This window comes from Rhodnius prolixus, unplaced genomic scaffold (assembly GCF_049639745.1).
Source record: "Rhodnius prolixus isolate KJV_2025 unplaced genomic scaffold, Rpr scaffold_15, whole genome shotgun sequence".
In the NCBI taxonomy this organism is placed as follows: domain Eukaryota; kingdom Metazoa; phylum Arthropoda; class Insecta; order Hemiptera; family Reduviidae; genus Rhodnius; species Rhodnius prolixus.
This window is the reverse complement of record NW_027411605.1, coordinates 6,009,413-6,022,789: the sequence shown is the minus strand read 5'-3', so window position 1 is coordinate 6,022,789 and position 13,377 is coordinate 6,009,413. Positions and strand designations below refer to the sequence as shown.

Genomic DNA, 13,377 nt, shown 5'->3' with positions numbered 1-13,377 from the left:
TGGTGAATATCGAGGTGCGGTCATCAATAAATACAACTTTTTTGCTTTATACCAACGTTTCGGTAATTTCTACTACCTCCTTCTAGGGTCTGTACAAAAGGAATATTACACTAATATATGTACATAAAATTGAAAATCAGAAAAATAAACAATTAATAAAATAAAAATTGTTTCTAAAACATAAAATTACATACCTTTACTGATACTTCGACGCATAGTGGTGTCGTGGCCCCTCATGGCTCGACCTCGCCGGTCTTGAATTAGTTTATCAGCACGCACAAATATACCATGCTTAGGCCGTGCTTCGAAGTACCTTACACCTTGTACTGTTCCATCGTTTTTACCTAAAAAAATAATTTTTATTTCCAAGCACCAAACATTTGTTAAATATAAATTTTTAAATTCAATCAATCAATCAATCAATGTATTTATTGCTTTTTAAATACAAAACTTATAAGCAAGGAGTGGGATTTCAAACAAAATACAGGTTTACAAAAGCTACAAGATTGGGTAATTAAATATAAAGAAAAAACACGTTAGTTCAAAATTAAATTACAACCAAAAAATTAAAAAGAAAAACTTGGAAATAAAAGATCATCCTACAATGGTGAAGAAAAAAAAAAAAAATAAATAAATAAATAAGCAAATAAATAAATAAACAAAATAAAATAAATAAATACAAAATAATAATAAAAACCAAAATATCAAATAAAGAATACATTAATCAATTAAATAAAGCAGAATACTTTCCAGTAATATTAATATTTATCTACATTAATCCCTTCTTTCTCTTTTTTCCTTTTCCCCTCACTTCCTCCCCTCTCTTTTTCCTTTTTTCTCCCTTTCTTCCTTTTTTCTTCTTCACTCTCATTTATTCTTTTATTTATTCCCTCCTTCTATTCAAATTAATGTTATTCCTTTAATTATCCATTCTTTGTTTTTCATAATTTGTTATTTAAAGATTTATTGGAATACTTGATCCGCCCTTTATTTTTAAACCGTTATTGAAGTACCAATATATATTATTTATCTTTTCTAAATTCATCTCAGAAATAAGATTTTCCAAATTTTCACCCTCAGTGAAAAAAATTAGGTAATTAGAAATAAACCTTTTTCTAATATCAGTCAAAGCGGAGCATTTAAAAAGAAAGTGGAGCAGAGTATCTGATTGCTGGGATCGGCATAACGTGCAGATATTATCATGCGAGAACGAATATCGCATGTCTCCACAAACAACTACACAGTGTTTATAATGGGTTAACCTGATCTGGCTTATCAGTCTGATTTTGTTTATATGACATTTAAGACCTAAATAATTTTCACGATTGCCCCAAGAAGAGATATTTCTGTACCACCAATTATAAGATGAGTGCAAAACAAAATCTATATCTTCGCTGACTAAATGGTTTGCTAACTTAGATAAGATATCATTTTTCGAGCTTTTAATGACGTCAGGATCTTGTTTCGCCCAAATGTCGTCAGCGCCAAGTAAACAAAAGTATTTGTTAAGTTCTGAGGTCCAGTTAAAGGGCATTGAGGAATCATTAATAAAATCTAATAACCGCAGATAACACATTCGCGGAAGTCTGTTGCCAGGCATCGACAAAAGCTTGCACCACCAATTAACCATTTTTTTAAATACTTTATATTGTAGTTTTAGCCGTCCAGTTTCTAATCTTATGAACGCATTTGGAGTACTAACTGGGAGTCTCAGAAGTTTCTTGAAAAACCCCGTCTGGCATCGTTCCACTACCGCCAGACACTGGCCACCCCAGATCTCTGACTGGTATAAGAGAACACTTTCAGCCAGGGTATCAAATAAATACTCTTTACTGGACCATTCATCCGATTTAGAAACCCTCAACAATTTTAGCACCGTAGAATTAGCAGCAGTACTTTTAGCCAAAAAATTATTCCCAGCATTAGAAAACTTTCCAGAAGAGAAAAAAGGCACCCCAAGGTAATTAACTGAGTTAACCACATTAATTTTATTATTTTTATAATAAAAAGACGGAAACTTGGAGATCCTACCTCCTTTATGAAATGGAACAATTACGGTTTTATCAGGATTGACAGCAAGTGATTTCGATGTACAATATTTTTCCAAAATGCGTAAACATGACTGGGCTTCATGCCAAGAAGAAGCTAAGACTGTCATGTCATCCGCATATAAGATCATAATCAGATCTTTGAACTTATTAATATTGACACCGCGAGCCCCATTGTCAGTAAAATAATCAACTATATCCGAGATAAAAAGTGTAAATAAAAGTGGACTCAAGATTTCACCCTGCAGGACCCCTTGGGTAACGGGAATTTCATTAGAAGAAGCAGAGGTCTCTCCTCATGGCTCGACCTCGCCGGTCTTGAATTAGTTTATCAGCACGCACAAATATACCATGCTTAGGCCGTGCTTCGAAGTACCTTACACCTTGTACTGTTCCATCGTTTTTACCTAAAAAAATAATTTTTATTTCCAAGCACCAAACATTTGTTAAATATAAATTTTTAAATTAAACTGAGGTTTTTGTGCTTAATCTGAAAAAACAAAAAAGTATTTTCCAGGCAGTATCTCTGTTTTACAAAATTACAAACAAAACATTTTACACACAATTATTTATGTACTCAAGTCATTATGGTTAGTTACTTGCTGAGGAAGATTCTGTAGTTTGTTGGATACCTAGTAATGGTGTGTGCCGCTTTGTCTTTGAATTCCCTGAGTTGGTTACTTCAATCTGTATATTTGATCGTATGGATACTCCTTTACTCCAAGGCGATTCGCAATCTTTGTTCTTTGAGAGCAAGTGTAAGTCAATAAAAGTCTCAGTATGAGGACGCTGATAACATTGTGATTTCAGTGGTGTCCATCATAGAGAGTAGAGCTGTCTATTAGGTAGATCTGTCCTTATTTCTGTATTATCTGTTAAATAAATAAAAAATATATATACCATATGGAGCGTCAAGATCCACTCCAACCCAGGTACCGCTGGCAAATTCCGTTGGTCCAATGTATGCGATAACTCCAGTAGAATTGTACGGCCTTATCTGGACACTCTCACCCAGGCAGACCCATTCTGGTATCGGAGTTTCTTTAATTACATGTTCAGTTTCATCTGCAAAAAAGGGCATAGGGAAAATTTAGATTAACCACCAAAAAAATGCCAATTTAGTAGAACCAATGGTTTCCACACCGCACAGTATGGTAGAAACCTATTTGTGGTAACCTAATAGAATTGTCCAGCTAAGTAGAAATCTTAGGGTAGTGCTAAATTTTCTGTAACTACACTAAACAATAATTGTGTGATAAGGTAAGTATAATTGTAAGTAAATAATAGTTTCAGAATTTGAAAAAATATTTTAAGTTAAAACATTCATCGTACTTCATAATTATTTTTTAAATAAATTAAATTATAATAATTATTACATAATTTATATTTTAAAAAATAAATAATTTACCTTCAGTATGGTTATCAGAAGATTGTGAATCTCCATTCACTGCGAAGTCTGAAGATAGCTTCTGTTCTAATCTCATGGCTGCTTTACTTTCGGATACTTGCGGCTTAGCCTGCGGAAATGAAGCCCTGCTTTGCATACTAGATCTGCTAGCCGATTTTCGTCTTCTTACAACCTATTTGGGAGGGAAAATATGGTAACTTTATAAGAAACTGTAACTTTTAATATTAGGGTTTCCAAGAAAATAAAGCAAAACGTCTGTCCTACAGCTTATGTGTTGTTGTAAGCCTTCAAAACTAATGATAATGCTCTTTGGAACCATAATTAAGAGCTTTGGTCATAAAAATTTCCTTATTTGAGTGACCAACTCTTGCTTGAAAAAGTAATTCTTCTTCCAATTCTAGTTTAGCAGAGATTTGATTTTACATCTGAGGTAAGATAAACAGGATACGATAAGAATGTCGTATAATAAAGTGGATATAGCTTGGGGAGCTTTAGATTTGAGGAGGGCCGTCCCAAACAGTAGCTGTCAGCATGATTATGCGGGGCTCCCGAATGCTAGATAAATTATCAAGAAGGTGGATGAAGACATAGGGAACACAAAGAGGATTAAGAAATTCGAGTTCAATAATGCAATATTACAATGCACTCAATAATAATTAAATGAAGATTAGGTACCTTTCCGGGTGGCAAGCCGGTATTCACATGTTCTCCTGAATTACTCGTAGATACATCGTCCGAACTAGACTTATGGCTTTCACCACTGCAATGTCCATCTAGTCTAGTCGACAGAGAGGATTTACTGTTGCTCTTACCAACATTATTACAAGTTGTAGATGAAGAAGACACTGTAGTAGCTTTTGTGGTTATTTGTGTAGCTGAATGTTGCGTCACTGGTTGTTGCGTAGTGGTTGATGACGTAACGGTGGTTGTGGTAATATTGGCAATGGTATTTACAACTGAGGATGACTGTAGTGTGCTGGAAACTGTTGAGGTGCTACTAGAAGAGGACGACACCAAGTTTCCTTCACCAGCCAAGGAAGAAGAAGCCGATGGTGGTGGTGGTGCTTGTAGTCTGGCGATGAGAGCCTGTTTAGCTCTAGATGGAAGTTCGGTTGGATGCTGCACACTGGTTGTAACAGCAAGTTCGCCAATCGAACTACTATGCTCCACGTCTGGGGTTTCGTCTACGCTAATGCTTGTTAACGATAAACAATCGTCATTTGTCAAATTGCTAGATGAAACTGCTTGTGAACCGTAGCCACTGCTGTAAACAAAAATACCAATTTTTTTATTGAAACTTTCACAAAATATTTCCTTATCTAATTACAATTCCTAAAATGGCATCTCCGGTTACTAGAATTTCTTTAATCTAGGTGTTCTACCTTGTGTGCTTTTTATTTTGAAACTTCAAAACGTTGCATGACAAATTGGGACGCCACTTATTCAAAGACTTTGATGTCCCTTTAGGGATTCCAGTCTAATTATATTGGAATGCTACAGGAATAGAATATTGACAACCCCAAAAGACACCGATCTTTTATTCATCCCTTCTAATCTAGCTTCATCAATAATCACAGTCACAGTAAACTGTCCATTTACTTTCGTCCATTAGTACTTTGATACTATTATCCCCCGCCTCACACAAGCCCGGAGCCAACCAAACACCCAGCTGATTAGATAAAACCTTACCTTGAACTGGTACTTGGCGTGCCACCCTTTGTAGACTGGAGTTCAACCAAAGAATCCAAGGTTCTTGAACTGGACATCAGCTTTGTTTGATGTTTTATTCTATCCGCTTCAACCTATTCCGAAAATAAATAAATAAATAAGTACTTGTAAGAACAAAATTCATTAAGAAATAATGTTGGTTGATCTTTCCTCGTTTTTTAGTGATGCAATTGACATAAACAAATTCTGTGAACTAAAAAAACCAATGCTTGGTACCAAGTTGAATCTCAAAATGTACATTTTCGGAAGTAAACCTTTTTCGAATTTTTTAATATCAAATTATGTTACTGTTACTGGAATTTAGAAGGAAGTAAAATTTGAAATTTAAGTTAAGTACCTGAAATGATTCATATTCTGAAAACTGGATCGTACTGTTAGTAGTAGAGTTAGTTTCGTTATTTTTCAAATTCTCTTCCTCTTCTTCTTCATCCTCTTCTTCGATCATATCCTCACCATCTTCACGATGTGGTAAAACGTTCGTCTGCTCTTCGTGTAATGTTGTCATCCTCAGCCCAAGTTTGGTGTTCGGTGAAGCTGTTTTACAAAAGAATAGTTAAAACTGGATTTTTAACCAGAAAGAATTTAAAATAGCCTTGGGAGATATCTTAAAAAGAATATAAATAGTTTTCGTAGGAGTCATTTATCCGAAAATACCTTTCATCATACGAAAATATGTGTTATGTAAATGTAACATTAGCAAACATAAAATAAACATTCGATTTAAATGTAACCAAAACAAAACCTCCATATTGCAGCAATAGTGATTACAAAAAGAATTATTTTGGGAGGGAGAGAATATAAATTAGTTAAATCTACAAGAAAATAATAGCATGCAAACTCAAAATGAAACTACAAAATAAAAAATGAGGAAAAAACAATCTATCAAAATATTATTTTGAAATTGTGTCAAATTACAACTTTTAGAATTCCAAGCAAAAAAATACCTAGTTATGGTAGTGGAAAATAAAAACATCTAAATTTCCAGTAACTTTAAACGAAAACTGAATCAGAACCTTTTCAAACATGGGCTAGCTAAAAGCGGCCAATAAGTTATCGAGTTTATTAGAGTGTTGCAGTTGAAGGCATGAACATCGATAATAAATGGTCACATCTAAAAAGCACGGCTTGTATAACCTTAAAAAGCCTTTAAGATGTGCAGCTTGTGATTCAAGATTTAGTCCAGTAGTGGGACTGTATCTAATTATTTATTTTTCTCGCGAAGCTAGGCTGATGATGGCAAAATAAAAGTTTTTATTTTACTATAAAATGGTGAAAAATTCAAGGCGGAAAGCAACAGTTAAGACCGTTTTCCATAAGGAGTTCCACAGAGAGCGGGTTAGCCCGATGCAATCTGTTACAAAAGAAGTGGAAATTGTCTCTCCTATCATGTCTGGAGAGCCTTGGCAGTGTTTACACCCCGAAAACGAGAGGTAGAAAAAAAATTATGGATTTGTGAATAAAGAGAGGATTCTCCTACTTAGGAACCAGCTCACTAAAACCTATCTGTTTCTGGAAAGCAGGATCTTCCCCATTTGCTAATCAAATCCAAGTAAAACAAACTTGCAATATAAAGGCAAACTTGTTAATTTATTTTAAAGATTAAAAACACGTATAAGACTTCCACCAATTTTTGCTTGGATAGGGCAGAATTGAAATAAGGTAAAGATTGTCGTATCGTCAGTAGATAAGAAAAGACATCAGAAAGTGGAGTACTGCTTCAGCTCCATGGAGGACGTGCCACACTGGGGCAGTGAAGTGGCCTGTTATGCTACAAAGTGGCATTAGAGAATAATTACAATTATTTTAAAAAGTTATTTTAACTTTGGAGAAACAAATCTAAGTTGTGCAGGATAAAAGTTAAATGTGAAATATAACAAAAAAATTGAATACAGAATGTAAGAAAAGTACAAGGAAAAATGAAAAAGGCACACATACGTTTAGAGCCAGGTTGAAGTCGCAGTGTGTTCAAGTTGAGATTCAAATTGAGGAAAGTAGGTCGAGCTGAAATATACCCAACACCATTTTATTCCACAAGAATTATTAATAACAAACAACAGAAAACAAACAAAGAAAATAATCAAGCATTAGTATTGATGTAAACATTAAAACACTGTTAAACAAATGCAATAGACTTTTTTTTTTTAAAGAGATGCATTAGTGAGAGATGTTTTTAATAACAATTGTAGTCATAGTAACCACAAAAAGATAAATAAATTATAGTCCCAGTTAGCTTCACCCATTAAAACAAAAATACAGCAAGGTTTGTGTTCAAACATTTAATAGCCCTGGTTTACCACGAATTGTAAGCGAAAATTAACCCATGACAAATACAATCAACACTGTCACTAACCTAACTTTTACAAAATACTGTAATTATGTACTTGAAAATCGTGAACGTCTTTCAAGTCAAAAGCAAGATGGATGCTTTCAATGCTTGAGCGCCAAAGACGACGGAAAAAAGAAATAGCGGGAAGCTCTGAGAGAGAGGAACCTCAGCTGTTTCCATGAGTTTGATTATTAGATTATTCTTAGTATCAGATTAAAAAAAAAAGATCTTAATGGATTTTGACTTTCAAGCAATTTGCGTTTACAAATAAAAGCCTAAACTTATTTCCGGTGTTTGGTTGAATTTCTGAAAATTGGCAACAATTACATCACCTACTTTTCAACCAATGAAATATTAGATAAACAAATATCCTCACTAAGGGATGATTGACTTGCCAATATTGCTGCAATTTTACCTTCTTCTCTAAATTAATTGGTTTGACAAATACGAAGTGAACACAATCCTGCCGAAGTCTTAAAAAAAAAAAAAATACTAGAATTATTTAATTTCAATAGTTAGTTTATCATATTAAAAGCTTTGTTTATTCCCCTTAATAATGTTAATTGTTGAAAAAGCTAATTTCGATTAAATATGTTATCGATTGCGCCTCCTTCAAAATCACCCCGTAACCTCTCATCCAAAACAATATCAATACATAAATCAGCATTATTCAAAACTCATTTACTTAGCCATTTTCCTATTTCTTAAAATGTACTTGATTATTTATTCATTAAAATATATTATTACCTGAGTTCAAATATAAATTATATAAAAAAAAGATCCAAACACAAAATTATTTCACTTTGAATAAATAATTGGTTAAACAAAACTCAAAAGTAGTTACACATAACAAAACGTGCAATAACGTACAATCACTTCTTTTTTTCTCTGTTTTTTTGGAAGAAGTTGGTTTTTCTTCTTTTCAATGTTATTTTATTTTAATTATTTTGATTTATTTTTAGTTTTGTTAAGAGAAAATGGAAAAATAAAAATAAAAAATGCAGATGATATGAACAATAGGTTTGTGTACTTCGGAGTAATTATTCTAAATGGGCGACAATACTTAAATTGCTAATTGCTCTTTCGAGTAAACACAGCATAACGTAGGCACATCCGGGAAGGGAGTTAGGGTTTGAACCTCCAAAGAGAGCTTTTAGACAAGTTTAAATGCTTGCAAATTTTCGAGATCAGTGTATAAAATAGCAAGAACCAATCTGCTGTCTGCATTTTTAACATAATTTTCTCTAGTACGTCAGTTTAGGATTTGGTTGGCCAACCAGTCAACGGCAGGGGCGTGAGTGGATTTTTTTTGTGGCATGCTCTTGTTGGGATGCACTACTTCGTTCTGCCTTTTTTATGAAATCTAGGAAAAGGGATTGCTGGGAGAAATTGTGACCGGCTAGGGGAGAGACCACAGGCCAGGCCGAGCGTACGGTAGAGAATGAATATCTTATTTTTTTTTGGAATGTTAACTGTAAATAGCACATCAGTCTTGCAGTTCAAAGGTCAAATTTAAATTATGCAGCAGCTCCTGCCATCTATGGCTATTTTTCGGTTACAAAATAATAAACCCAAACACTACTTCTGTCTAGATTACGCTTTCTTTAAAATTTTGTTCTATAAATAATCACGTTGTAGGTTTGTTCATTTCCACCAAGGAGAATAATTACTCCAAAGGAAACATGTGATCAATTGTCTTCATATCACCTCCTTCAATTTTGGACAGAATTTATTAATATTATTTACAAAGAAATAACAAGAATTGATTTATAATACTTTTTTTTTTAAATTAGTTCCTTCTCTGAGATTAACTCTTGCTAAAAATGGCTCCTATACTCCGACAATAGTAATGTTAATTGAGGGATGAAGAAAAATAAGAAGGAGAAATAAGCGTTTGTAGCAATAACTTTGACTAGAAACCTTCCAATCAGCAATTTGAAACGTTAGAGTAATTTTGTTCTCTTTTTTGTTCATTCAAAGAAGGAACTTTTTCAGTAAATTAAACGAAGAGATATACTTATTTACAATACACATCTAATGTTTACTTGATTTACTACTTTAAATAAAATAAATAGAATACAAAATTTACGTGTACGTAATTTTTTATTTTAATATTTTTAATCACTCAGGTTCATTTATTAGTAAGTGCAATTTTTCTTCTTCTTTTTTCTCAATTATCAAATAGATTTCCATAATGAGGAGTCAACAAAGAAAACGAAAACAAAAATCGAAACGAAAGAAAAATTCAAAATAAAAACATAAGAGAGGAGAAAAGTGCTAATAATTGTGATGTAACATGGTTTTTCTTTCACTACATCTGACGATGATAACTACGTCATGGAATTACAACAAAAGCTTCATGCACTCCTAACATTAATAAAAAGCATTTACAGGCTGGCCAAAAAAGAAAAAAACAACATCAAGTCCGTGCAATGGGTTCATTTTATGACAAAATTACTTTATTTCTTTTGTAATAAAATTAGTTTAAACTAATAAAGTTTGGTTTCAGTTAGTGTTTTTATACGCCCTCTTTAATTTAATAAGAGTTTATTTGGATTGGCTAAATTCTGTCTGATGGTAAAGATGTGAGTGCTAGTGTAGGGGATTCGAAAGCTCTGAAGACTTATCCGAGACAAGAAACTTTTTAGATGGAACAATAGAAACAAGCAGTGCTTTGTGCTAGGCTTTTGGTATTTACTTACAGCTTTTGGGTTGATTGAACTTTCTCCCACTAAAAACCGGATGATGCATAGCTACCCAAAATTAATTAAAAGTCTGGCACATAGAAGGCAATGGAGAAAAGGCTTGTTTTGCGCTCAAAGTATTACCACTTGGGGTGCGTTCCATTAAGCGCTCACAACGATCAAAATACTATATACCTTTAAGCCGTTCCACAAGACGACCGCGGTCATAGTGGTCGTGGCGAAAACGTCACTAATGACGTCATTATTTTGGCTCACGCGAAACTCCACCTTAAGAGCTGGGTCGAAGTGGGCGTTCAGAAATTTGGCGCAATTTTTAAAAGCAAAGATGGCGACCGAAAAAATTATATCATGTAAATGAAATTATTATCACATGTAAATAATTGAATGTGTTTCTCGAAAGTCTAAAAATAAATAATAAAATGAAAAATTACTTACTCCCTTTACATACTAAATCACTGAATAACGATCAATTACACTTTGATAGCTAATAATACGTGGCTTAAGTTTTCGCTTTTCACCATTGCGATTTTGTAAAATTGCATTCCACTTTTCATCGGAACTAGATGAAGAACTTCCTAAAGCATTATTACGTTGCATTAATAAATATCCATCCTACTGTTGCCACAAAAGACATTTTAATTTTATTTAAACGTAAATTTTATAAATACTTCACTAAAATGTAATATAAAAAATTGAATTATTTATATATTATTAATATAAGTCACTTTACCAATAATTATAAAGTTTATTATAACTGCGTATAAACGGGGTTAAAATTAAAAAATAACCTCTTCAAGCTTCTGACTTATTTTCGAGGTAGCCATTTGTAATGTTTACGTGAACGATTGAAACGCCCCATAGACCAATTCCGCTTGAGTTTTCGATTGTAACGTTCGCAAGCAAGTGGAACGGGCAAAACCGCGCGGTCGTGAGCGTGATCGTTGTGAACGCTTAGTAGAACGCACCCTTGGTAGATAATAAATATTTGGTAAAAAGGTAAAATTTAGCAGGTGCGCTTGATAGGGATCATAGTCAGCGGTGGGTACGCTAAACCGACGTATTTACATACTCAGGTCTCATCTGTAATGCCCCCAAGACTAAATAATACTAAAAAAAAAAAAAAATCCCAAATACCTGTATAAATGGCATGTGAAATTTCTTCATAATCCACAATTCTTGACAATATCCAAAATTTTACCCAACTCAGCGTACCCAGCTGATCTTAATTCTATTTAGAATTATTACTTACAAAGGTGGGTGGGGAAGCACCATCATTTTACGCGTAGAACATTTGGTTTCAAGTTTCAGTAACTTGAACTATAAGAGAAAGTTTAATTCTCTATATAAAACTAATGCATGAAGAATCTAGGAGAGCAGCATTTAGGTCTTTTGATGAAGTTGGCCTAATGAAGCTGAAACGTCCCAGTTTATGTAATTACACAGTGATGTAATTCCACTAACTTGAAAAAAACAAAATATCCCAACTCATTGAATATTTGAACACACAGAATGGACTGTAAAAAAAAAAGCAACACTAAGTTTTAGCATTCAATTAACCAAAAAAAATATTGTAAGCATGCACAATTTTTATTTTATTACATTAATTCTTTTTCTTTTTTTTTTCGACATTTCATTTTCAAAAACTTTTTTTTTTAATATGTACATTTTTTTAAATATTTTTTTTTTTGCTTGGTAAAGCCTAATTATTTTTTACCTGACAAAATGGAGCCTGATTGAGCGCGCAAAACCAAGAACGAAAACAAAAACAAAAATATGCAAAATATCAGACATCTGACAGTGGCTGTTAGCTTGTTTTTGTAGCTAGTATTGTTTATTTAAAAAAAAAAAAATTATGTTAACTATGAGCTAATGATTATGGTGAATTTGCTAGTGACCCTTAAACAGAACTAAAACTAAACTAAATATACTAAACAAAATTAAAAAAAAAAAAAAAAAATTAGAAAAATTAAAAATATTTAACTAAAATTTTAAATAAAGCAGAAATTATACTGCAATATAATAAATAAATAAATAAAAACTTAGGCAGAACTCAAATCGGCTCTGATGATGAAATTCCAAGTTTTCAAAATTTTCTTTATTAACAACAATACAAAAAAGTCCCATTTCCCAGAAGGGTTTGTTTAAAAATATTATAAAGTAAACAAATTTGAATAAGATATACATCAAAAGCAGGTTTGAATTCATTAACATAAAAATAAAGAAAAGTACGATCAAAATTGGAGGAATAAGAAAATTATATAAAAAAAAAATAAGAAAATATATTTGGAGCAATTTAGTAACAAAATATTAGCGTAAGTTACTAATTTAAATTCTTCAGAAAGAAGAAAACAATTGTAAGGATGATATAATTCGATTAAATGGAGTGTCATTTATTTAAAATCGTACGTAAAATCTTCATTCGATTATTGCAAGAATCGATTCAACCATTTCTAGAAAAGATCCGAGTCTCAATATGCTCCACTTGTTAGAAACGATTCACATCACGTTAGATACTCCCAATAACTATTATCTCGTAAACAATGTAAGTAAAACAACTTTTACTACTTATCCGGTTGTATATTCCTAATATAAGTGGATCTAATTTAATAATTGAATGTGTTTCTCGAAAGTCTAAAAAAAAATAATAAAATGAAAAATTACTTACTCCCTTTACATACTAAATCACTGAATAACGATCAATTACACTTTGATAGCTAATAATAAGTGGATCTAATTTGATTACTAACCCTCAACAAGAGGGGTAACTCTGATTCTATAAGACAAAAAAATGATTAAAAATTACCAAAACCTAATACTACGAGCGATATGAATATATAATTTTCGTGACCGCAAATTGTTAAATTTAAGATGGAAGATTTGCGAGGAATCGGTCAAATAAAAACAACTCGTCTTTTTGCATTGACAACAAACACAACTTTGACTTTCAGAATGTGACAGTACTTGATAGGGAAAAAAACAGTATAAGCGAAATTTTCTTGAAATGTGCCACATAGTAAAACAGGACAACACAGTTAACTTTAGGACAGACACGTCGAATTTGGCCAACTGCTACAATTGTGCCACATAGTAAAACAGGACAACACAGTTAACTTTAGGACAGACACGTCGAATTTGGCCAACTGCTACAATTTTGTCATTAAA

At 32.7% G+C, this 13,377-nt stretch overlaps 1 protein-coding gene across 4 annotated transcripts in view; it reads right to left on the bottom strand.

Annotated features, from left to right (window-relative positions):
- The window catches only part of Khc-73 (Kinesin heavy chain 73), a 165,130-nt gene that overhangs the window by 8,112 nt on the left and 143,641 nt on the right, over positions 1 to 13,377 (bottom strand). The window contains exons 26-33 of one of the 4 annotated variants that reach the window (XM_074129514.1): positions 11,930 to 11,944; positions 7,120 to 7,185; positions 5,522 to 5,718; positions 5,146 to 5,258; positions 4,132 to 4,720; positions 3,457 to 3,628; positions 2,949 to 3,113; positions 195 to 344 (exon numbers count right to left, since the gene is read on the bottom strand). In XM_074129514.1, the coding sequence (XP_073985615.1) occupies positions 195 to 344; positions 2,949 to 3,113; positions 3,457 to 3,628; positions 4,132 to 4,720; positions 5,146 to 5,258; positions 5,522 to 5,718; positions 7,120 to 7,185; positions 11,930 to 11,944 (1,467 nt within the window). Of the gene's footprint in view, positions 1 to 194; positions 345 to 930; positions 2,456 to 2,948; positions 3,114 to 3,456; positions 3,629 to 4,131; positions 4,721 to 5,145; positions 5,259 to 5,521; positions 5,719 to 7,119; positions 7,186 to 11,929; positions 11,945 to 13,377 lie in introns of those variants that run through there. The other 3 variants (XM_074129511.1, XM_074129512.1, XM_074129513.1) reach the window with 3 other exon arrangements.